Genomic DNA, 26,536 nt, shown 5'->3' with positions numbered 1-26,536 from the left:
CCAGCATTTAATGCCCATCCCTAATTGCCCTTGAGAACAGTGTGGCTTGTTAGGCTATTTAAGAGTCAACTACATTGCTGTGGGTCTGGAGTCACATGCAGTCCAGACCAGGTGGCATTAGTGTGAACCAGATGAGTTTTTACGACAATGTTTCATGGTCATCATCAGATATTTGAATTCAAATTTCAGCATCTGCCGTGGTGGGATTCAAACACAGACCCCAAGCAAATTACTGGCCCAGTGAGAATACAACTGCACCACAGCTTCCCATACATATAACTCCAGACCCACAATTTTGTGGGGTCCCATTCTCGGATTATTTGTTTAATTGCCCACCACCATTAACGACTGGATGTGACAGGACTGCAGAGGTAAAATCCAATCCGTTGGATGTGGGATCTCCGAGAATATGTGATATGAATATTGGTATTGACTGGTGCAGTATTAATTGAAACGGCGTACAGTGAAATATAAACAGAGACAGTGTTTGGTCTAACATAAGGATAGATGGAGTCCAAATTAACAAGACAGAGACAGGGTCCAGTGCAGTGTTAATTGAGACAATGCCTGCTTCATGGAATGTATCCTTCAAGATTTCAAATCCATCTGCTGGCCAAACTTTGCAATTGCAGCTCCTGTGAAAATGTTGCTGTCAGGTTAGACCTTTGACATTATTGTATCAAGAATCCACTTCCCCAGATGTAGTACCACATCGCCTTCTGCGGGAGGTGTCAAAATTTAACACAATTCAACTAATTGCAGATGAACGTGGTTGATTAGCGCACGTTAAAGTCAGCACCAGAGTAAAGCGGCCCAATTCCTGGTGATGTAACTTTGTTCATCTTGATTAAAGGGAGGGATGTTGACCAGGGCGCTGTATAGAGACGGCGGGAACTTTAATGTCCACCTCAACAAACATGATGCTGGGGAGAGTTTATTGGTTCATGATACCACCTGAAAGTCAGTTAGGGTCATTTTCTTCAATAGTTCAGAGATACGGAGCCTCCCAAAAAGTCAAGGTGGGATCTTAAGTTGAAGCACAAGATGCCATTTTGGTCTCAGTGTGTGTGTGTGTGTGTGTGTGTGTGTGTGTGTGTGTGTGTGTGTGTGTGTGTGTTTGTGAGGTAAAGAGAGAGAAAGGGAGAAGCAGATCATATTGTTTGCAACTGAATTTCACGAAGATCCTGGAAAAACTTCCATCCATGAAAGGTCACAGACACACAATGGAAACAAACCATTTCAGATGTGTTGTTGGCTGAGGAGGCCAATTGTTGTGAGGCAGGTTCTGCTGGAAGTGCTGCACATGAATGTACAAAATGTCGTTGTGGCTTGTTTTTTTCCAGCGATGTCCTCTATTGCCAAACTGCTGTAGCCACTGGTCATCATGATGGTTCACGCCAACCCACAGGAGGTGTTGCCATTTTCCTCAGTTGTCTGTTAGTTAGTCAGTTGTGATAATAGATATTCAGGGCCTTCACTTCAAGCATCCTTGAAGCAGAGCTTTGGGCGTCCCACTGGTTGTCTGGCTCCGGCTACCTCTCCTTACAGAAAGTCCTTGTGCATGTGACCATGATCCATCCTGCAGACTTTCCCAAACCACCAGCACCTCCTCTGTTTCATGAGCTCTTTAGTATTGGGAGATCTGCCTTTGAGTGTACCACTGCATTCGTGACTTTCTCCTGCCAGTACATACCCATAATATGCATCAGGCAGCAAACATGGAAATTGTGGAGCTTCTTTTCTTGATAACTGTAAGTCGTCCATATTTCACAACCATACAGCAAGGTGCTGAGATCACACGCCTTATAAACCATCATTTTGGCCCTAAGGGTCAGTTTGATGTTATTCCAGGGGCGTTTCATGAATCAGCCAAAGGTGGCAGCTGCTTTCCCCATGCGGGTATCAAGTTCTGAAGCAAGGAACAAGCTGCCTGTCACCGTGGAACCCAGGGAGCGGAATTTACTTCCATCCGGGTGTTATTTAGTGTGATCAACGGTGGAAATACAACACCTTGTCCCATGACCAGGGTTTCCTTCATGTTTATAGTCAGGGAGAACAAGTTACAGGCATGGAAGAGTCAGTTCATCAGTCTTTGTGGACGAGTTTCCGGTTTGATGACAAAGTTATCAGCTTCGAGCAATTCTTTGATCAGGATTCAATGTGTTTTTGTCTTCGCTATCTGTCTTCTAGATTATGGGGCTTGCGGTCTGACCGAGTGTAACAGTAGACTCCTTCCATATCTACAGTGAAGGCAAAGATCAGGAGCATGGGGAAGAAGATGTCAAACAGAGTGGGACTAGGCGACATGGCCTGTTTCACTCCGAAGCTGTCGGAAGTGGAATCATCAATCTGTACAGTGCAATGCATGTTGTCATGCAAGGAGTGAATCGGACTGAGGAGCTTTGGTGGGCAGCCAATTTTCCCCAAAATCTTGCACAGTCCTGTTCTGCTGAAGGTGTCGAGCGTATGGATCAGATCATGTCCAGAGTATACCTTCTGACACCAACACCACACTGTGCTTCGGCCTGCAAGTCGACTAAGTCTTTAAGGTATGACCCGAGCAAAGGCCTTCCCCGTGACTCTATGAGTGAGATATTCCTGTAGTTGTTGCAGTCTCACCTGTCAGCTTTGTTTTCAGATAGTGCCATGATTATTATGTTACTCATCTCCTGCAGAACAGATCTTATCTGTTAGCAGAGGAGGATAAGGTCGTGAAGGCTGAGAAATATACATAATTATATGTACCAATCATTATCAATTCACAAAGATAAATAATTATATTCACCAATTAGCATCAATTCATCAAGATAAATAATTATATTCCCCAATTACCATCCATTCACAAAGGCAAATAATTATATTCATCAATTATCATCCATTCACAAAGATAAATAATTGCATTAACCAATTATTTTCAGTATTTTATTTCATATAAAATGTAATTGCGGTTCATGTAATATCATTAACATTGATTGAGATCACATTGACCATTCTGTCAGCAAGGAATCACATCTGTCCCAGAATTCAGTGGGAAATGGAATTAAATCAGACCGAGGATAATGAGCAGCTACCCAGCAGCATCTGCGCTTTATTGACAAGTAATCACCTCATCATCACACAGAAACTCCTGATATGTAACTGGAGTGTGTGAGGATTTGTAAAGTGATGGTATGAATAAAGCTATCTGGACTTGATATTAGTTGATAAATATTTAAATCCAGATTTGTTATTTCCCTCGTCTGGAAGGTAATGAAATATTTGCGGCCCTCCATTGAGTTTCACACTATTTCTCTTTCCACAGTAATAATGTTTAGTTTGTTACATTCATTTATTTGGGTGAGGACATGTTGAATGTTTTGTTGTACATGAAAGGACCACAGTTTCCAAGTATTACAATCTTCCACCCTAATCCGAATTATGTGCCCGCTTTCTGTCTTAAAGATGATGATTCACCATCAGCAGGGGAGAATCAACAGTAGCGCAGGGACATTTCCAGCCTTCTCTTGGTGACGTTCAGCTCATTAGTTCCCGATAGCCAGGGGATGGAATTCATCCAGAAAATCTGGAAGGAGTGAAGATATTAGACTAACACAAATGAAATACAGGACCAGCTTCAAGATATGATGTGGTCAAGCACAAAGATGAAAATGGAGAACATCTTTCAGGCACATCTATGCATCGATCAATGCATTCACTGATTCCTTGATCAAAATATTCATTCCTGCATCACTGCAGTCATCCCTCTTTTCTTTAGCAGACGGTGGTGTTGTATTAATGTCACTGGGCTAGTAACCCAGAGACCCAAGCTATTCACCTGGGGACACGAATTCAAATCCCACCATGGCAGCTGGTGAAATTTAAATTAAATTAGAAAGCTGGGATTGAAAACTGGTCCCATTGAAGAGAACCATGAAACTATGATCTATTGTGGAAAAAGGTCACCTGATTCACTAATGTCCTTTAGGAAAGGAAATCTGCCACTGTACCTAGTCTGGCCTACATGCTACTCCAGATCCACAGCAACATGGTGAACTCTAGCTGCCCTCTGAAATGGCCTCGCAAGACACTCAGCTCAAGAGCAATTAGGGAAAGGCAACAAATGATGGCCTTGCCAGTGACTCTCACATCCCATGAAAGGGTAAAGGGGCAGAAAAATCACACAAACACACATGTTTTTCTATTTCAAAATGTATCCTCTCTCTGAGTCCTCTCTGCTAGTCTGTCTGTAATTCTTTCTATCCATCCATCCACCATCACAATATTATGATGTGTTGGAGAGCTATTGATGCTAACAGGGTGTCAGAGAAGCTGGATAACTTTTCTTTCCTGGGAGATTGGAACAGTTCACATAGGTTCACAGCTTAGAAAAATAAAACTGACTCCAGTGTTGTTGCTGGGTAGATTTGTTATAAATAGGCCTTGTTGACAATGTTAAGGGTTTGAAGTTGGCTTGCAGCCAAGCGGTCAGTACTGAGGAAACAGATCTTTCATTTACTGCACAAACCCGCAGATGCTTCCTGTAAATAACTTTGGGCATTCGAGCCTCCCTGACTGCAGCCGGCTGGCTTGCTGCCAAATACTGTGTGGGGCAGATTAGCCTGGATATGAATGAACAAAATGGGATTCAGCAATTCAAACAATATTGCTTTCAGTCACACACGGAATACACATTTTAAATGGCATTTCATCCAAGGAAATATTTTAATAAATGCCGTGTTCACTGAGGTTAAACACGATCAGAAAATATTAAATTGACCATATACCAGTTAATTTATATTATTTCTAAGTAAAGGGCATCCCAGTTATTAAAGCCTGTTTATTAAGAACTTCATGAAGTGCGAGAGAGCGATATTGATGGTCCCAATGTCCCAGTCCAATGAAATGAGTGCAATGGCAAAACTTAAAAGAAATTAAATTGAATGAAATTTGTTGAATTGCCTTAATTCCGCAGGAATCCTTGAATATTCTCCGAGTTGTGCACCTCATTTAACCTGAGGCGCCTCTTATTCCTGATTAGCGCCGTGTACTGTACAGTTTAATTTGTGCTGATTTCGATTAGTTAACAGTCCCTCTCATAGCTGCCAATAAGTGGAGAAATGACCAGTTCATGACCCGCTTCAGTGGAAGATAAAACATTTATTCTTGTGCTATTGTGTAATATGCCCCAAAGTCCTGATATCCTGTGTTCCCAATACCAGTGAATGGTAGACAGCCGGTGGCCAATAGAATTTTCTGCAATGATTTAGATGCTGAAGGATAACTTCACTGATCTCCGTGTCCGTTCTGATTCATTAACTTCTCGGTCAAAAGTTGATGTAAATTTTACGTTTCTCTGTCAATTTACTGTTTAATTATCAGGCCGGTGGTCTTCTTTTTCCGCTAATTTCCACAGGGCTGTCTTCGGGTCAGGAGCAATTCGAGAAATGCAAGGAGGGACATTGCACAATATGAGGAGTTTCTTCTTATCTCTGGACCCAAACTGTATGGCGATAGCCACCCATTTTATATATAATATCACTTTGTTCACCCCCCGCATTTAATTACATAAATCAATAATAATTCCAATGACTAATGATACTTTATTGCTGTAATGAGATAGAGACCCAGAGTTGCTGCAAAACAGACTGACAGCCCCTTTATTCCCTGATAAAATAACTTATTTTTTTAGATTCAACCCGCTGTGAAGTAGTGCAGAAATAAATGGACTTAATTTACATTTGAATTAGTCGTTTTTATGAACTATATCCCGATATAGATAAAATGCCCACTTTTAACAATAACCTATTGTAAATATCTGAGTCCATTCTGTTGGGGATGTGGAAGGTGGGGCGTGGATCCAGTCGCCGCCTCTACCAGGGAATCAACAGGCGGCGCCTGGAAACCCGCCCCCTTCTGCCGGGTATTTAAATGCCGCTCACTGGGGCCGGAATCCAACAGTCCGGGAGCTGGTTTGTTCACTGAGTTCTGGACAGAACCATTTTCCCCAAATGACCAGAAGGATGAGGTCGGCGATTTCTCTCAGTTTGTTGCTGACTTTCTTATCCCGTGAGTAGTTTTTATTGTCCAAGTCTCTCACTGTTACTGTCTCAGTGTTAGTCTCTCTCTAGAATGTTACAGAGTCAGGAATCATTTCACCATGGTTAATCTTCGGGGTTTTTGATATATTTTTACAGGTGTCCAGTCGGATGTTGTGTTGACTCAGCCAGAGGCAGAGACCGGGCGTCCCGGAGGCACCCTGAGACTGACCTGTAAAACCAGCGGCTTCGATCTTGACAGCTACGGCATGATCTGGGTCCGACAGGTTCCCGGACAAGGGCTGGAGTGGCTGGTTTACTACTATAGTCCATCGGACAACAGCTATGCCCCAGCAATTAAGAATCGATTCACTGCGTCCAAAGACACTTCAAGGAGCATTTTCTCCTTGGACATGACGAACCTGAAGACTGAAGACACCGCCATCTATTACTGTGCAAGAGAGTCACAGCGAGAGGAACCAGGGCTGGACCCGAACAAGAACAGATCGAGAGGGACTCAACAACTTCCATCGTAATCTGACGGTCAGTACTTGTTTTAAATGTATTATTAACTGTAATGATCAGAACCAGACAACAAGCCACTTGTGACAAAATTAAAACAGCAAATTTAACAGAAAACCTAACAAACCAATCGATATAATCGGCTGAGCTTTTCGCTGTGTTTATATTTACTGATAACAGTTTCCGCAATTACAGACCTGGATATAATACTCATTTTAACCTGCCTGACACTTGGAGGAGGGTCTCTATTCATTGAGTTTTGTAAATTGCTGCATGAATTCTAAACCAGATCAGAAGTAAACGTCTATTTGAAGTGAAAATTGGGATGCAGCACTGAACAGAGTGGGTGCAGTTTTTGTGCGGGTGTATTTCACTGTGATACTACAGTGGGTCACAGTGCTGTGCACAGCGACATCCTCATACAAAAACCTCAGAGAAAGAGTTTGTTCAAATTGGTGATCAATATCACAGCAGGAACGTCAAAGAAAGTGAGAGTTAAATAAAATAATGGGTAGAGGTTTGCAAAAAGGTATAAAAGTCTTCCGCTTTGTTCGTGTTGACGGACACTCTAAATCTGTACAGAGTCTTTAAAAGTATTCCAATTGCATTTATAAATATATTCACCAGCACAGCCTGAAATATCTCACCGATTCGCTCTTAAGTGAGTCGGAATCAGGTTTTTGTGAGCGCAGTGAAATTAAATCTTTGTATTTTCAGTGAACAGTCTGCCACAGTATTTGACATGGTGTGTCTCACTGTGACTGGGATGGCACAGCAGTTACTGTCAATACAAAAACCCCTCAGCATTAATTGAGTCTGCCTGGGTCAGTGCTCGCTTTTACAATCCAACTATATTTACAGTGAAGTATTAGTTATGTCCAGCGCTGCCCAAAAAACATGGTTTAAGATGGAAAAGCTGTGATAATTATACATTAATCGGTTGCTGATTACAAGAACATGTTCATATGTTACTCTGTGAAATGTAAAACATGAGGATCATTGATGAATACCTAAAGATAACTACAACGCAAATATAATTTCGTGAAGATTTATCGTGAACTTACTTTGCCCCTGACTTATGAATATTTAAAATAATGGTGGATTTCTGTCTTTTTCGTGCAGGGACAGTTATTGTATGGCACAGCCCAGGGAATGTAATACTGTGACGCTATGGACTACTGGGGACAAGGGACCATGGTGACGGTGACTGCAGGTAAGAACCATGCACTTATTTAGTAACTGCTTTATTTGAGTCTTTGCTTTATATTTTTGTCTATTTTAATAACTGATTCGTTTACTGAAACTTGGGTTTGCTGGATTCTGTATGGAGATATTTTACAATGTTTCATGTGATTCTGCTGAAATTGAGTTATATAATTCCGCTGTGTCTCAACAAAAAGGGATTCAATCCCTGGTTGTTGTGATTTGGTGTTTATCTGCTGAAGATACTGTGTGACCGGGTTACGTGAAATGTCTAACGTTTGTTTAAAAAAACAGTTTGACGTTCCTGCAATGTTTAATCTCGGTGACATCTAATCACTTCGGATTTTACCATCGACTGCACAAGGGTTCAAATATGTTTGAAATCAAGCCCAATATCAACAAAATATGCTTTAGTTTCAATATTAATTTATTGAACGCTTACTCACAATACTGTTGACATTATTCCATATTTCTGTTTACTTTAATTATTCATTCATTTGGCGTCGAGCGGGTTGTCTGGATTAGACATTGAGATTTTCTTGCAATGTTACATTGGATTCTGTTGTAAGTGTTTGTTGAATTGAGCTGCTTCTCCATGAAACGGGTTTCAGCCTCTCAGTGATGTGATTAGATGTTTTTCTCCTGATGAGATTGTGTGTCTGGGTGACTTTGAACAAATAGAATTTGTGAAACAGTTTGGCGGTTCTGCATTGTTTCTGCTTTGTTTAAACTCGGTGATATTGAGCGGTTACACGTTTTGTGATTGAAAGGAAACAGTCTACGCGTTTGTTTCTGCTTGAAGCGCCATTGTCAGCAGAAAACGGGCAGAATTCAGAAATGGGGGAAAAGTGTTTAAAGATGTGTTAGAGCATTTTGTTTTTATTTTAAGTCATAACTGCAGATTAAACTAAACCATGGATTAAGATGCTCAATCAGAACATAATTCGTTACTGCAATCAGAAACTATATAATTAACAAGTTTTCAAATTGTAGAGTAAAATTAATATAATTCAAGCAATTATAATGTGGTAATATTTCTCCATATTGACTGAACAGCTTTCATGTTAACCTAATTGATCATTAATCACCTTTCACAATTCTGCTGTGCACTGCGCACAATTAACTTGACCGGGAAAATTTTTAGGGTGGAATCATTTTGTGATTATGTATGAAAACATTTCAATAAGAGTATACTGATTCTACAGAATTGTTCATTTCCACAAGAGATTTTGAATTCTTTAAATCCCTGATAACGTTTGCATTGATTTAAAGACGAGTTTAACATTGCAGTTTGGCAATATGTCTATCCGGTTATTACATTCTTTCTGTGCAGCCGTAACCATATTATTCCTTCAATGTCATTGGGATTTGGATAGCGAGATAATTGTCACTAATCTAATCGTAAACAGTTTTCTGGGGGGTGGAATTCGCTGGCAGTCAAGGAATTGTTCTTATTTTTTTTGAACTGTAGGAAGGTGAAAACTGCGTATGAATAGAGATTGACAAGGAAACGCTTAAAATTCGAACAGATTAATTTAATTGCAAACATTAATGTTAGTTTTGAACTTAATAACAACATTCTGTCTCCCATTGCTGTACTGTGCACAGGATAGAATTATAGGAGAAGAACAGATTATATCTGAGATTCATGCTTAATACTTATTAACTATTAAATTGAAGAGCAAAATCTCTAATCATTTTGCTGGTTATATTTCAGTGGCGCATTTTGCTGGTTATATTTCAGTGGCGCAGGTGATCTGAATAAATTTTTCTCATCAAATTATATACTGATTAATTTGGATCGTCTTTCAATGAACAATATATTTAACAATTAAACTATAGTGATTTTATCAAGGAAGCACTTTTATTGATAATAAGTAACTGCGAGGAACATTTTTTTACATGTAGTTTTGAGTTAAGACAAGTTTGCTTTAGCAAACAAATGATGTTACAGTTCGTAGACACTTGATGCGATGTTACCTCGGCCAGATTTGAAAGTATTTAAAATATTCCACTCATAAATTCGTCTTGTGAATTACTCGATGAGAATAGATGGAATTTATGATTTCTCAATGCATTCAGAAACACGCATAGTTTACAATTTTGTCTGTTAAAACAGAGCAGTGGAAGTAAAAGTAAAGTAGTAAATAGTGATTAAATTTAAGTAAAATTGATATTCTTGCCTGAAGGTTACCATCTCGTAATTTGAAGTTTATTGTTTAACATTGTTTCAGTGTCAGGTTGATTTAAGTAAACCCCAATTATTTCACAAAGTACCAGGGAGAAACAAATTTTCAATTTTTGAAAACCATATTTTTCATATTGTAGAGTAGAAATCAATTAACAAGGAAATAAATTGACAATAACAAAATAATTAACTTACAATATAATATTAGTGATAATTAATTCAACATAAATGAACTCCAACAATTAAATAGTATACTGTTCATTATTGTGAATGCAAATTCTCAGTGGAGAGAATTTTTAATTTTATCCAAAATGAATTTAGAAAAGAATATTTTTCTTATTCAGCTGTGCTCCGATCGATAAGGTGTTTCATCTCGATGATTTTATTGGTTATATTTATCCCTAAAATCAATTCAAATCAGCGGGTAGTTGGTTTTCAATGTGAATGTTTTCTGATTTGTTTAATTCTTACCCTGTCACTGATTCTCTGTTACGGACACCAAATTACCCTGAATCTGTAATATTTGCTGTGCTCACTTTCAGGGTAACTTAAATCTTACATTGTTTGGAGATTGGAGATTGACAGGGAGAATTAGTTGGACTTCAAAGGGAGTTTTGAAATGAAAATCAGATTAATTTCAACGAAGTTGTGGAATAATTGGAGTAAATTGACCATTGATTAATTAGAATCAAACAGCTTGAATGAAATAGACAGATTGAACAGATCTATCTGCTGGGAACTCGCTTGTTGCACCATTTGTGTCTGTTCTGTTTCTGTGCGTGTGGTCACTGTGCTGGGACCAGAAATCTTCCTGACTGGTTGTTAACCTTCTGGTTCGCTCTCCTGTATTTCAGGAAGTGCAATTTCATTTATTTATTCAAAAAATTTGTATCTGTGAGAAATGTGAAGGTTTGACTTTCTGACCAGGCCCCTCAGAAATGAGATACCCAACCCATTGTAACAGTCAGAAAGGACAATTCAGAAATGACAGACAGACTGTCGAAGGAGGTTTGGTCGATTTTAAACCAGTGATGTAGCTGTCTTTGGAGTGTTCGGTTAGGCAATGCAGAGAGAGCTCTATTCTATTTCAATCCGTGTTGTAGCAGTCCTTGACCGATTTGGTTGGATAGTGTGCAGGAAGAAATTAGCCTGTATCTTATTTTTAATCCCATCATAGGATGTTGGGGTCGCTTGCAAGGCCAGCATTTGTTGCCCATCCCTAATTACCCCTTGCAGTACTGTTGATATTCCGCTTCCTTGAATAATTCCCAGTGCACTCAGTGCTGTTCTGTCCAGAGTTCCGGGATTTTGACCAATTGACAGTGAAGGAATGACGATATTGTTCCAAGTCAGGATGGTGGGTGCTTTGGAGGAGAACGTATAGAGGGCAGTGTTCCCCAGTACCTGCTGCCCTTGTCCTTCTAGTTAGGAGGGGTCGTGGTTTCTGATGGTGCTATCGAAAGAGTCTTGGTGAGCTGCTGCAGTCCACCTTGTATATGGCACGCCCTGTTGTCACTGTGCGTCAGTGGAGGAGGGATTGAATGTTTTAGGTAGCGGATGGGGTGCCAATTCTGTGGGCTGCTTTGTCCTGGATAATATCGAGTTTCTTGGGGGTTTTTGATGTTTCACTCATTGAGGCAATGTGCCTTGGAGATGGTGAGTTGTCTTTGGGCGATAGGAGTTGAATTACTCGCCACAGAATTCCCAGCCTCTAACCGACTCTTGCAGCTGCAGCATTTATATCAAAAGTGGATTGAACCCTCTCCTGGGCATATTTGATGGGACAATGTAGAGGGAGTTTTATATCAAACCAGTGCTGTACCTGACCCGGAGTGTTTGCCAGTTTAGTGGAGAGATGGCTTTCTGTTGAATTCCACCCCTGCAGCTGATGGCAGGATTGTACTGGGGAGGAGTGGGGGCTTTAACCCATATCTTAACTTGTCCTGTCCCTGACCTGAGAGCCTTCTTCCGGCAGAGATCAGCATCGAATTAACTAGCTGTGAGTCCACCAGCCAGATCTGTGAAAATAAATTGTTCCATTGCTCGGGTGAAATTACGCACATTAATTGTTTTTAGCAATATTTTTGAAGAGAACATGCATATATTTTAATGAATTAATTATGTTTCACATTTTGAGTATCAGAAAATCATTGAATGTGAGTGACCTGAACTTGAACACAATTTCAGAACAAACAGAAGTGACAGTGAGGCTCCAGAGAGCAGCGCCTGTTCTGATCTGATCAGGGGCTGCGAGATATTTAAACGATTGAAATGGACAATGACCGGCCCCTGCTCCAAATAACCAGCCGCGGGGGATTTGGGGAAAAGGAGCCGCCATCAAAAACTGAGGCATTGGATTGCCGCCTGCAGGGGGAGGAATGAATGACAGAAATGAGAGCATAAGGAGGACATTCAGCCTTTTGATCCTTCCCTGCGTTCATTCAGATCATGGCTGATCTACCTCGACACACTCAGTCTCTTTACCACACACCTCACTCGCTCACTCTCTCTGTCACACACCCTTTCTCTCACACACGTGTACTCTCTCTCGCATGCACTCTCTCTGACAGACACACACTCTCTATTTCTCCCTCTGTCACACACATGCACCACACACACACACACACACGCACACAAGCATTCTTTCTTTCATACACAAACTCTCTTTAACATGCACACACTCTGTCTCTCACGCATTTCCTCTCTTCTACTCACACTCTCACACAGGCACTCACATTCTCTCATACACATACATTCGCACCTACACACAGTCTTACACATGTGTCCACTTACTCTCTCACACACACATGCACTCACTCTTTCTCACACATGCACTCTCCTACACACATTCTCTCTCTCACACATGCATACCCACTCTCTCTCTCACATAAATGTACCCTCTCTCTCACATACATGTACCCTCTCTCCCACACACAGACACACTCTCACCTATGCACACGCACGCTCTCCATTCCTCTCTCACACACATACAGACACATCATACACTCTCTCACATGAGCATCCTCATTCTCTCTCTCTCTCGCACACACACAAACACATTCCATCTCAAACATACACACTCTGTTTCTCTCACACATGCACTCTCTCTCATTCTCTCTTTCTCTCTCCCTCTGACACACACCGTGGCTCACTCTTTCACACACTCTTTCTCTCTCTCACACACTCACACGTTCTCTCTCTCACACACTCTCTCTCCCCCACACACACACGTACTCTCTCTAACACATTCTCTCTCACACACTTATACTACCTTTCACTCACACCCGTACACACATACTTCCTCTCCCTCTCTCTCTCTCACTCTAACACACACAGTCGTTCTCTCTCACACACACACAAAGTCGCTCTCTCTTATACACACATACTCTCTCTCCCACAGATACACACTTTCTCTATCTCAGACATTCTTACAAGTATACTCCCTATGACACACACATACATACACACACTCTCCCTCTTTCTCACACAGACACTCTCTCTCTCTCACACACACGCAAAGTGGCTCTCTCACACACACATACACACACACGTGCATGCACTCTCTCTCTCTCTCTCTCTCCCTCTCTCACACTCACTCTCTCACACACACACACTCTCTCTCACACACACTTTTTTTCTTCTTCTCACAAACCTATAAAATTCTTACAGGACTAGACAGGGTAGATGCAGGAACGATGTTCCCGATGGTGGGGGAGTCCAGAACCAGGGGTCACAGTCTGAGGATATGGGGTAGACCATTTAGGACTGATGAGGAGAAATTTCTTCACCCAGAGAGTGGTGAGCCTGTGGAATTCGTTACCACAGAAAATAGTTGAGACCAAAACATTGTATGTTTTCAAGAATGAGTTAGATATAGAACTTGGGGTGAAAGAGATCACAGGGTATTGGGAGAAAGTGGGAGCAGGCTATTGAGTTGGATGATCATCCATGATCATAACGAATGGTGGAGCAGGCTCGAAGGGCCGAATAGCCTACTCCTGCTCCTAGTTTCTATGTTTCTATATAAATACACACTCAATTACATGCGCACTCTCTCTCTCTCACGCACACATACACATATTCTCTCACACAGATGTGGGCTGAAAAGATTCATTGCAGAATAAAAATCCGCTAAGCTGCATGTTCATTGTTCCATTTCTGATGTTTTTTGTGGAAAATGAAATTACACAGGTGACATCACTATATATGTGGAGAATTTCGAAGTGTGGAACCAGACACAAAGAAACAAGAAAAGGGGAGGGATGTGGCGGAGACCACGGCCGTCTGGATCCCCAATACAGATGCACACTTGGTGCAAGTTGCCTGCACGGCCCATCCTGGTTTTGCTGTAACCTTCCCCTCCAGCCCTCTCAGTCTGCCTATTCTCGCACTGACATGGGTTTCTCAAAGAAAGGCATCGACATTAAAACAGCTGGCCAGCGATCTACACTGCTACCTGACTTTACGCAGCCGGTGTTACTGAAAGCTGATCAATATGAAGAATTGGGAGAGGGTCGATGGAGAGGAAGAGGAGGAGGTGGAGGTAGTGGAACCAAATGGAGGAGCCCCCAGCTTGGCTGTGGACAACAGGAAATGGAAAGCTGAGCCGGAGCAGAAAATCATCTGGAGAAACATCACCTTGATGAGCCTGCAGCACCTGGGCACCTCACTACCCACAAAAACTCACGCTCACTCACCATCACTCCCTCACTCACCCTCACATCCTCACTCACTCACCCTCGCTCATTCACCCACCTTCATTCATCCTCATTCACTCACCATCAATTGCTCATTCACCCGCACTCACTCATGCACCCTCACTCACCCTTACACACCCAGCCTCATTCACACTCATTCACCCACCCTTATTGATCCATCCTCACTTATCCTCATTCAAACTCACTCATCCACCCATCCTCACTCACCTACATTCACTCACACTCAATAACTCATCCACCCACCCTCAAACACCGACTCACCTTCACTCACATCCCGACCCTCACATAACCACCAACCCTCACCCACTCACCCACTCACCTACCCTCATTCATTCACTCATCCATTCTCACTCACCCACATTCAGACACCCACTCACGCTCACTCACCACCTACCCTCACTCATTCCTTCATACACCCACACAACCTCACTCACCCAGCCACCCACCCTCACTCTGTCACTCAGCCATCTTCACTCTGTCAATCATGCACACGCTAACTCACACGATCAATTTTCATAAATCAGTGCGTGGAAGGGCCAGATCTGCGGGGAAGAGAGACCTGGAAGTGAGGACTGAGGCCTAGCCATTCCGGAAAGTGGAGCATGGCCCATGGGAGCGACGAGCGTCGGTGGAAAGGGCAGAGAGGCGGGGCTAAAGTGCAGAGAGCCTGGGGGAAAGGGCAGGAAGACAGGGGGAAGGGAAGAGAGTCGGGGTAACGGGCAGGGACCCGTAGAGTAAGTGCAGAGAGGTGGGGCGGGGGAGAAAGGGCAGAGAGGTGGGGCGGGGGAGAAAGGGCAGAGAGGTGGGGCGGGGGAGAAAGGGCAGAGAGGTGGGGCGGGGGAGAAAGGGCAGAGAGGTGGGAGGGGGCAAGGGCAGAGAGGTGGGCGGGGAAGAAAGGGCAGAGAGGCGGGAGGGGGCAAGGGCAGAGAGGCGGGAGGGGGCAAGGGCAGAGAGGCGGGAGGGGGCAAGGGCAGAGGGGCGGGAGGGGGCAAGGGCAGAGGGGCGGGAGGGGGCAAGGGCAGAGGGGCGGGAGGGGGCAAGGGCAGAGGGGCGGGAGGGGGCAAGGGCAGAGGGGCGGGAGGGGGCAAGGGCAGAGGGGCGGGAGGGGGCAAGGGCAGAGGGGCGGGAGGGGGCAAGGGCAGAGAGGCGATGGAAAGGTCACAGAGTTGGGCGAAAGTGCAGAGGGCCTTGGAGTAAGTTCAGAGAGGCGGGAGGGGGAAAGGGCAAAGAGGCGGGAGGGGGAAAGGGCAGAGACACCGGAGGGGGAAAGGGCAGAGAGGTGGGAGGGGGAAAGGGCAGAGACACCGGCGGGGGAAAGGGCTGAGAGGTGGGAGGGGGAAAGGGCAGAGACACCGGAGGGGGAAAGGGCAGAGAGGTGGGAGGGGGAAAGGGCAGAGACACCGGCGGGGGAAAGGGCTGAGAGGTGGGAGGGGGAAAGGGCAGAAGGGCGGGTGGGGGAAAAGGCAGAGAGGCAGGAGGGGAAAGGGCAGAGCACAGGGGATGAAGGGCAGCGGGGTGATGGAAAGGTCAGTGAACCAGTGAAAAAGTCAGATAGCCAGGCGAAAGCGCAGAGAGCCATGGAGTAAATGCAGAGAGCTGGGGGAGAAAGGACAGAGAGGTGGGAGGGGGAAAGGGCAGCGAGGCGGGGGAAAGGGCAGAGAAGCAGAAGGCTGGAAGGGCAGAGGGGGGTGGGAATGGGCAGAGGGGAGGGGGAAACGTCAGCAAGGAGGTGGCGAAAGGGCAGAGAGGAGGGGGGAAGGGCAGAGAGGTGATGTAAAGGGCAGAGAAATGGGGGAAAGTTCAGAGAGCCAGGCGAAAGTGCAGAGAATCTTGGATTAAGTGCAGAGAGCTGGGGGAGAAGGGGCAGAGAGCCAAGAGGGGGAAAGGGCAGAGAAGCGGGGGCAAAGGGCAGAGAGGCGCGGGGGAAGGGACTGAGAGGTGGGAGGTAGGGAAGGGCAGAGGGAGGGTCAGGGCAGAAGGCAGGGTTGCGGTGGGCAGAGGGGTGGGGGGAAGGTCAGAGAGGCGCGTGAAAGTGCAAAGAGTCGGGCTATAGTGAGGAGAGCCAGGCGAAAGCAGTTGTGAGCCAAGGCCCTAGGCGGCCTGGGTCCCACTCTCTCCATCTCTCTCTCTCTCTCTCTCTCTCTCTCTCTCTCTCTCTCTCTCCCTCATTGTCTCTCCTCCTCCTGAAATCCTTTCTATTCCTGGGGAAAGGCGCTAAGTGCCTGGGATAGAAAGGAGACAATGTCTCTGTGTGCTTCCCCCTCCGGCTTCCTGCACCTTTCTCCAGCGGGTGTTCACTGCCCCTCCAATCACAATCTGTTTGTCTCCCACCTTTACTGCTGATAGGCCCACAAGCCAGTCTGTCAGCCGCTAACGGGATAGAGGGATTGAAGGAGCAGCTCCTTGCAGATACCTTCAGCTCCACTTACCCGTTCTAACGGCATTTTGAACAACGGCTCCGGGATCCATATAGAGGGGCTTCCGGGGCCACAACCCAGCCACGGGACAGGGATTGGACAAGCCTGTAATAAAGGAAAATAAGGAAATGGGCAGAGAAGTTGCACAAATATTTTGGCCTTAACGATGTGGTTATTAAAATAGCAGAGGCATTGGTTTTAATTTTCCAAAATTCCCTAGATTCTGGAAAAGTCTCATCTGATTACTACACAAAATAATCGTGTCGGCTGTAACAGTTGAGCATGGGTAGAAGGTTGGTTAGCTAACAGGAAACAAAGTTGGGATAAATTGTTTATTTTAGGTTGGCAAGATGTGACAAGTGAAGTGCCATAGGGATCAATGATGCGGCCTCAACTATTTACAATTTATATCAATGACTGAACGAAGGACTGAATGAATTTGCTAAATTTGCTGATAACACAAAGATAGATAGGAACGTAAATGGTGAAGAGGGGATAAAAGCCCAGCAAAGGGACATAGATAGAATAAGTGAGTGGGCAAATAAATGACAGATGCCATATAATGTGGGAAAATATAAACTTGTCCACTTTGGCAGGAAGAATACAAAAGCAGCATATTATTAAAAGGGAGAGAGATTGCAGAACCCTGAGGTACAGAGCAATGTGGATCCCTTGGTGCATGAATTACAAAACGTTACAATACAGGAACAGCAAGTAATGAGGAAGGCAAAGGGAATGTTGGCATTTATTACAAGGGGAATAGAATACAAAGTAAAGATGTTTTGCCACAGTTTAACAGGGCATCGATGAGGCCTCGTCTGGATTGCTGTGTACAGACTTAGTCTCCTTTAAAAAAGGATTTAAAAGCATTAGAAGCTGTTCAGAGAATGTTCATTCACATGATACTGGGAGGTGTCGTCGGTTATCTTATGAGGAAAGTTTGGATAGGCTGGGCCTGTATCCACTGGAGTTTAGAAGAATGAGAGCTGATTTTATTGAAACATATAAGATCCTGAGGGGAATTGACAGAGTGGAATCTGAAAGGATGTTTCCCCTTGTGAGAGAGACTAACGATAGGGAACACAGTTTAAAAATAAGATGTCTCCCATTTCAGACAGAAATGAGGGGATTTTATTTTTCTCCCAAAGACTCGTGAAACTTTGGAACTCTCTTCCCCAGAGAGCGATGGAGGAGGAGTCATTAATATTTCAAGGCAGAGGTAGAGAGATTCTTCATTGACAAGGGAGTCAAAGGTTAGCCGAGAGGAGGCGGGAATGTGGAGTTCACGCCACAATCAGATCAGCAATGATCGGTAGTGAATGGTGGAGGAGGCCCCAGAGGCCGAATGGCCTACTCCTGCTACTGATCCGCATGTTCACATGTACGTACGATTGGAACATGTCGTACTAACTGTCACTAGTATTCAAGTTAGGGTTCTATGGTCATTATATAGGTACCATTACAAAGGTACTTTCGAAGGGTTGTTGCTGTTCTTTGTTTTGGGTGGACGTGGAGACGGGAGGGGGCATCAGTTAATTTGAACAGAGCCAATTTCCAAACTGCAATGATATAAATGACGAGACAATTTCTGTATCACCAAGTGCTGTTGATTGAGAAATAAATGGTGTCAAAATAATGGGGAAGATGCTCTGCTCTTCCATTTTAATCCACTGAAAGGTACGTCATTCAGATGACATCAAAGTGTTCTCTTTTAGTAATGGGATAGAGGCGGGAAAAGAGGTGTGGGTTTCTAAAGAGGGAACCGACAAGTGAGGGTCACCAAATGATGGAAATAATAAATGATCAAATGTGGATGTGGGTTTTAGTTGGAATATATTTGGATATGTTTATAGTTCTAGTCTAATTTCGAGTTGTTTGATTACTTAATGATCACAAATCACAGAGTCTAACTTGTTCGATCGGCCATTCTTTCCCAGTGACACCGTCTTCGCCCACTCTCTACAGCCTGGTCTCCTCCTGTCAGCAACACAACACCGACGGCTCCGTCACCTACGGCTGTTTGGCGATGGACTACTCCCCAGAAATCACCAGCTTGACCTGGAAGAAAGATGGGCAGCAGATCACCACTGGATTTAAGACTTACCCATCGGTGAGAAATCAGAAGGGAACCTACACCATGAGCAGCCAGTTAACCATCACCGAGTCAGAGGGAGAATGCAACAAAATCAAGTGTGAGGTTCGACACAGCGGCTCAGACAAGAGCATTGAAATGCACTGTAAGTGTTGGGGAACCTGTGAGAAAAGAAAGGCTGTGATTGACCTGTATAGGGCCTTGGTTATAACGCATTTATAGTGCTCTGCATAGTTCTGATCCCTGGAAATTCCAGGTTAGTGTCCATTGACCGCAAAGAGCCTGTTAAAATATAAGAACTTATTGTATCTGTTATCAATTTCTTCTGCAAGAAATGACTAATCTGTGTTTTTTGAAGGTCCTCTTCTTGACTTACCTCCAACTGTTCTCCTCACCGTGAGTTCCCGGGAAGAAATCACAACCAACAAATTTGCAACTGCCGTCTGTTCAATCATCGATTTCCGTCCGAAGCCAATCACCGTGAAGTGGCTGAAGAATGGACAACCCATGAATTCAGGAATTGTCACCTCTCCCGCCTTTGAAATGAACGGGAACTTCTCGGCGACCAGTCGGCTGAAAGTCTCCGCTGGGGAATGGCTCAGCGACGCAGTCTATACCTGTCAGGTCACTCACCAAGGGCTCACCCAAAGTCGAAACGCCACCAAGTGTGAGGGTAAGAAATACAAACCGAGGAAGCAATAGATCATTCTGCTCTCCGATGTTAATCAAATCAGGAATTTATTGGAGTTAGTAGAAAGCACGAAACAAATTCTAATTTACTATCATATAGTTGGTGTTTCATTCCGATGTAAGTGCTGCATTCGGATTATTCACCATTCAGGATTTTATCACATCACGTCTCTGTATTGACGTCATAGAGTGAGTGAGGTGGACTTGATATCAGCTTTACCTTGAGTAAGCTGATCATATTTGGAGAGGCAGAAGGTGTCTGGAACCCTTCACTGGTAACAGCTTCGAGATTAAGTGTTGGAAAGTGCACCCACCCTATTTATAAAAGAGCTTTCAATCCTGCATTCCAGGGCCCAGGAATGATACATTTGTATTGGGACTGGGGCAACGCAGATTCATGAGAATATTACCGGGGCTGAACGACTTAAATTATGAGAACAATTTACACAGACCAAGCTGTTTTTCCATTGTGTAAAGAAGATTAAAAACGATAGTTAGAGGTTGATATGTCCAAGGTGATTTATTCTCCTTCAGGGAGTGAAGGCTGAATACTGCTGTCCTGATTCTGAAGGTGAAACTTTGGTTGATTTTCATTTCTGTCTCACAGATGATTCCCACTGCCACAACGATCCCACAATTACTCTATTGCCACCTCCAATAGAACAAGTCTTACTGGAAGCAACCGTGACCTTAACCTGCATCGTTTCTAATGCTCCTTATGGAGTCCTCGTGTCCTGGACCGAGGAGAAGAAGCCTTTGAAATCAGAAATCGCCGTCCAACCGGGAGAGGATCCCGACAGCGTGGTCAGCAACGTAAACATCTCGACACAAGCCTGGCTGAGTGGGGCTGAGTTCTACTGCGTGGTGAGCCATCAGGATCTGCCGACTCCTTTAAGAAGTTCCATCCACAAGGAACCAGGTGAGCAGTGAGATTGAAGCAATAAGTTGTTCAATGTGTCTATTTCCAGTGTAAGTGTCAGGATCAATATTTACTATTCATTGTATTCATGGTCTACTCTGATTAGCAATTTCGCCAACTAAACGCCCTGGGCCTGTGGACTTTCAGGGGGAAATTGATAAGTAGATGAATGAAAAATGAATTGAAGGCTGTGTCATTGGGTTTAGATGAAGCAAGATGGGAGGAGCCTGGTGCGAAGCTAAAACACCAACATGGACCAGTTGGGCAGAATGGCCTGTTTCTGTGCTGTAAACTTTGAGAAACTTTCTCGTCCAACCCCAGGGAAAAGGATTGTGCCACCTCTGCTCCGAGCTGGAAAGCCGGACAGATCCCAAAGTATTTTATTTATTAATTCATGGGATGTGGGCATCGCTGGCTGGGCCAGAGTTATTGCCCATCCCTAATATCCCTTGACAAGGTGATGGTGAGCTGCCTTCTTGAACCGCTGTAGTCCATGTGGTGTAGATGCACCCACAGTGCTGTTAGGAAGGGAGTTCCAGGATTTTGATTCAGTTATAGTGAAGAATCGGTGATATATTTCCAAGAAGTGGATAATGAAAAACCTTAATATTCATCACAAAACACGTTTCTCTCACATCTAACCAGCCGTTTCATTGTCTACGAAAGTATGCAGCTTATTAACATTTATTGTACATTTTCTGCAGTTAAAGACCCGCGGGAACCGTCCGTGTCTGTCCTCCTACCCTCGGCAGAAGATGTCTCCGCTCAGAGGTCCGTCTCCCTCAGCTGCTTAGTGAGAGGTTTCTCCCCCCGAGAGATCTTTGTCAAGTGGACCGTCAATGACAAGCCGGTGGCTCCCGGAAACTACAAGAACACCGAGGTAGTGGCGGAGAACGGCAATCGCTCCTTCTTCATGTACAGCCTGTTATCCATTGCAGCGGAGGAGTGGGCCAGCGGCGCTTCTTACTCCTGTGTGGTGGGACATGAAGCGATCCCCTTGAAGATCATCAACAGAACGGTTGATAAATCCAGCGGTAAACCGAGTTTTGTGAACATTTCCCTTGCACTGATGGACACCGTTAATTCATGTCAATGAGAATCTCTTGGTTCCATTTCAAACTTCAATAAAAAATAATAAAGTCCTTTTCTCCAATCGTGATTTAAATACACAATCGTTTAATTAATGTTGTTTTCTACTTTTGATCATGTTAGACGTGTTTTGTTAAAATCGGATACTCACAGGGCTCAGACCCAAGTCTTGTACATCCAGTGCTCCCAGCTAAGATACCTCTGGGTTAGAGACAGAGTAAAGCTCATTCATTACAAGATTCTGCAAAATAACTTCACCAGCTCTCCTCCCGCTGAGGAGAAATCTGACAATTTCTCATTTCCGATAAACAAACACAGTACATTTAGATCTGGGTGTTCCTGCTTCTCTTGTCGTCCATCCCTTTAAAACGGATGTCAGCTTTAAGCTTCTGCACCACACCCACTGGGAACTGAAGTGAGGGTCACACAGAAATATGTCCCAACAATCCCCCATCAGAGAGAGGGGGAAGGGAAATTGTTACCTCACTGCACCTCCACCTCCCCAACAGAGAGAGAGGAGTGGAAATTGCTAACCCACCGTACCCCGACTTCTCCAACAGAGAAAGGGGGAGGGGAAATTGTTAACCCAATTTACCACCACTTCCCCAACAGAGAGAGGGGGAGGGGACATTGTTAAACCACTGCACCTTCACTTCCACAACAGCAGGTTGGGGGGTTGGGGGGGGGGGGATTGTTTAACCACTGTACCCCCACTTTCCCAACAGAGAGAGGGGAAGGCAAACTGGTAACCTACTGTACCTCCACTTACCCGACAGAGAAAAATGAAAGGAAAATTTTAAGTCAATTTTACCTCCACTTGCTAAACAAAAAGACGAGGAAGGTCATTGGTTAACCCGGTCTGTCTCCACCTTCTCAGCAGAGAGAACCGAAAGGGAAATTGCTTCGACAACCAGACAGAACAAAACTATTAACTCACTGGACCCTCAGTCCCCGAGCAGTGAATCTGGAAGGGAATGAATCTCTACTATAAGGATTCAGTTACCAACAGTCCAAGTCAACTTCTAGCTTACTGGCCACAGATTTTAAACTCCCATCATGCTTAGGATGTTGTAAAAACATCTATTTATGCAACATAACTTGAAGATGTTTTAACACTCTTGTCCCTGTTAAGGTTATGCTAAGATTGATTTCCCATCATCCAAATCTAAACTGGTGTTTAAATCCTCCCTGGGTTGTTAAAGGTTCTGTCCCTGAACTTTTATGAGGCACATGGTTGATTGTTTGCATTCGTTCACCTGATATCACCTTGCATCTCACAGAAAACATGTTTATACACAGAATATTGAAAATATTCACCAAATTTCTCACCGTCAAGATCAGACTCGATCATTGGTACCTGGTGAAATTTGGAAAAATAGTAAAAATACACACAGCTGACACAAATTGACAGACACAAACACGTGTATACACACACACATAGGCACAGACACACAGACACAAACACACACAGGTACAAGCAGACACATGTACACCCACACATGCGCACCCACACAAACACAGGCAGACACACATAGACAAATATACACACATGTGCACACAATCACAAACGCATGGACACAGACGCACAAACATACACAGACACACACATACACACATAAGCAAATACACACGCACAATCACACACATTCACAAATACACACACACAATCACACATACAGAAATACACACACAGACACACTCGCTCACACACATGTACACAATCACACACACACAAACAGATAAAACCAGACAAGCAGACTCATACAAGGATACAAAGCACAAACGTAAGTTTTAGCATATGCATTATCACACGTTCACAATGACAGAAATACAGACAGAAAGACACACACTATCGTACACATTAAAACAATGCATGGGCATACATGAACACATGCACACACATGCGCAGACGACACCCAGATGCAAAAACACAGAGGAACTGACTAAGACATTCACAGACACCCATGTGGACACAAACATGAACATACTCATACACACTAGAACACAAAAAACACACGTTGGTACATATGAAAACATAAATACGCATTGATACATAGTTCTAAATATCGATCAACACAAATGCACACATTAAAATGCTATCTCTCTCTCGCTGTGTCATACACACACACACACACACACACACATATACACACACACAGACGCTGTGACACAGGCATTAATATGCTGACACACAGTGGAACACAAAAAGAAACATTAACACTCATATTAACAGCAGGAACGCGTAAACACACATTAACACAGACAGTAATAAGTCAACATAGACAACAATACACAAACACGCACAATAACACACTCATACATACACTTTGGCAGAAAAACCAAATATACGTACAGACGCAGACACAAAAATACACAAATCAGCACTCATTGGCACATGAACACACACATTAACACACATGCACACCTATGGAGACACAAACAACCAGTAATGCAAAGTGCGAGATACTCATGCAGACACACACAAAAGCTAAAGCACAACACAGAGGCCAGGCTATTGAAGAAAGTATAATTCAAATGTACTTTTTTAACGGGCATATCCTCCGGCAATTGTCTCTATTACTTAATAGCCCGATAAACACACTGAAACAATGCTCTTACTGAGAAACTGATTTAAATTAATGATGCACCAAACATTCCCATCACAAAATAGACAAACAAGATGGGAACTCACATCCGAGATTTTAAAAAGCAACGTTCACAGTTTCCAAATAAGTAGCTCAATGAATCCCTCCAAATACCCATCATAATATTCTCCAATAATAGATCATACGAAATTGTTCGAAAATAATCTGATATTGAGAAAAGTTGTCACATTTTCCGACATGGACTGTACAAAGATTGTAAAGAGAGAAGAGATGTGGAGATAGTTACAGAGATGGGTTACTGAGTGTCACTTAATAGTAGATATACATTGAACATTGAATACATTAATAACTTATGAAAGAGTAAAGGAAATATTTAAAAAATGATACCCTAGATTAGTAAACAATCTAATTATATTTCCTCGGCTATATCCCCGTAGATTCCACAGACCGCATCTGGATTGAAGACTCTGAGGATGATAACGGCAACATCTGGACAACCGCTTCCACATTCATCATTCTGTTCTTCCTGAGCATTTTCTACAGCACTGCCGTCACTCTGGCGAAGGTGAGAAGATTCAATCCACTCACACTTCAAACTGACAGAAGCGGTTTGAAAAATCTCTCAATGTTTCATTGATTAGAACTCTAACATAAGTGTCCCAGATTATAAACATCTGCTTCATTATTTCATCCTCTTTTACAGATCAAGTGACTGGTTGAATTTTGGACACCGTAGATTTTCCTCAGCTCTTTATTGAGATCTCTGTATTCCGAATTTAAAATATATCCTCTCGGTGACTGTAAAAATGAAATATCTTCAGTTTATGTTTCCGAATTTGTAACTGAGACAATCATGGACGGTCTTTCCGTTTCTTTGTTTCAAACGTGCGAGATAATTATGATTCATTGCAACAGCAGCTTATAATTTCCCAGTAGTTTGAATTCCCTGTGTAAATAAGTAACTTTTCTGATTTTTCATTCACAATTAATCCCTTCCCTTTATATTGAGCTCCTGTTTTCTCTTTCTGGTCTCTGTTAAGTTGTACACACGGTTGGCAGCTCAGAGCGAATGTGCTCTGTTCTCAATGTGACTCTCAGTCATTATATTCACTTCAGTTAACTTTAAAATAAACTTTTCTGTAAAATGTTCCCTGAAATTGTTAATAAATCATGAATGTGAAACGAACTGACTTTGCCGAACTCCTTTCTCTCAGGCCCATCGACACCGCTCCTTTTTCCCTATTACACTGTTTTCCCCCCTTTCCCAGGCAGGCATTTTTAACCAGTCTTGTCTGGGATGCGAAACAAAAACAGAAAATGTAGGAAAAGCTCAGCAGGTCTCACAGCATCTCTGGAGACAAAAAAACAGAACGTTTCGAGTCCTCATGACTCTTCTTCAGAGCCCAAGGTCCTTCAGTGAAAGAGTCAGAGCGCCACCCAACGACCTGTCGGTGTTAATACACCTTTACCTCTGCCTTTTTCTGGCAAACCCCAGAGGCAGAATGATTGCACAGCGAGGAGAAACTCGGTGATTTCACTCATACTCAGGCCTATCACAGTCACATGTTAGGTAATGGTAAACAGCAGGGGTCTGCTTCATCAGAGGCCCATAGAGGACAGCATATGGAGGACTAAAGTTTCCTTTACACAGTCCCGTTAAACATTCCCAGGGTCCGTGTAGCAGGGGTTAGGTAGGGAGTAAAAGTTTTTTTCCTCTTTATCCTTTCATGAGATGTGGGTGTCGCTGGCAAGGCCACCCCGAACAGGCCGGCTTCCGAGGCCAATTCAGAGGGCAGTTAAGTCACATTGCTGTGGACCTGGAATCACATGTCGGCCAGGCCGGATAAAGATGGCAGATTTCCTTCACCAAAGGATATTAGTGCAGCAGATGGGTTTTTTATGACAATCGGTGATGGTTGTCATGGTCACCATTACCGAGGCCAGTTTTCAATCCCAGATTTTATGAACTGAATTCAAATCCCAGCAGCTGCCATGTTGGGATTTGAACCTGTACCGCCAGAGCATTCGCCTGGACTCTCTCTACCTTGTCCAATTAAACACTCACATGGCAGAGACGT

At 43.6% G+C, this 26,536-nt stretch overlaps 2 gene segments (V, D, J or C); both read left to right on the top strand.

The window, feature by feature from the left end:
- Positions 1 to 5,814: 5,814 nt before the first annotated feature.
- Positions 5,815 to 6,550, top strand: LOC121270162. The segment is given in 2 exon segments: positions 5,815 to 5,899; positions 6,174 to 6,550. Coding segments are annotated over 2 exon segments (462 nt in total).
- On the top strand, positions 6,469 to 25,644 carry LOC121270589. The segment is given in 8 exon segments: positions 6,469 to 6,557; positions 7,659 to 7,749; positions 19,000 to 19,299; positions 19,513 to 19,827; positions 20,452 to 20,763; positions 21,468 to 21,797; positions 24,896 to 25,023; positions 25,162 to 25,644. Coding segments are annotated over 7 exon segments (1,437 nt in total).
- Positions 25,645 to 26,536: the final 892 nt, after the last annotated feature.

This window comes from Carcharodon carcharias, chromosome 27 (assembly GCF_017639515.1).
Source record: "Carcharodon carcharias isolate sCarCar2 chromosome 27, sCarCar2.pri, whole genome shotgun sequence".
In the NCBI taxonomy this organism is placed as follows: domain Eukaryota; kingdom Metazoa; phylum Chordata; class Chondrichthyes; order Lamniformes; family Lamnidae; genus Carcharodon; species Carcharodon carcharias.
Note: the sequence above shows the minus strand (reverse complement) of the source record. Positions and strands in the feature narration are given on the sequence as shown.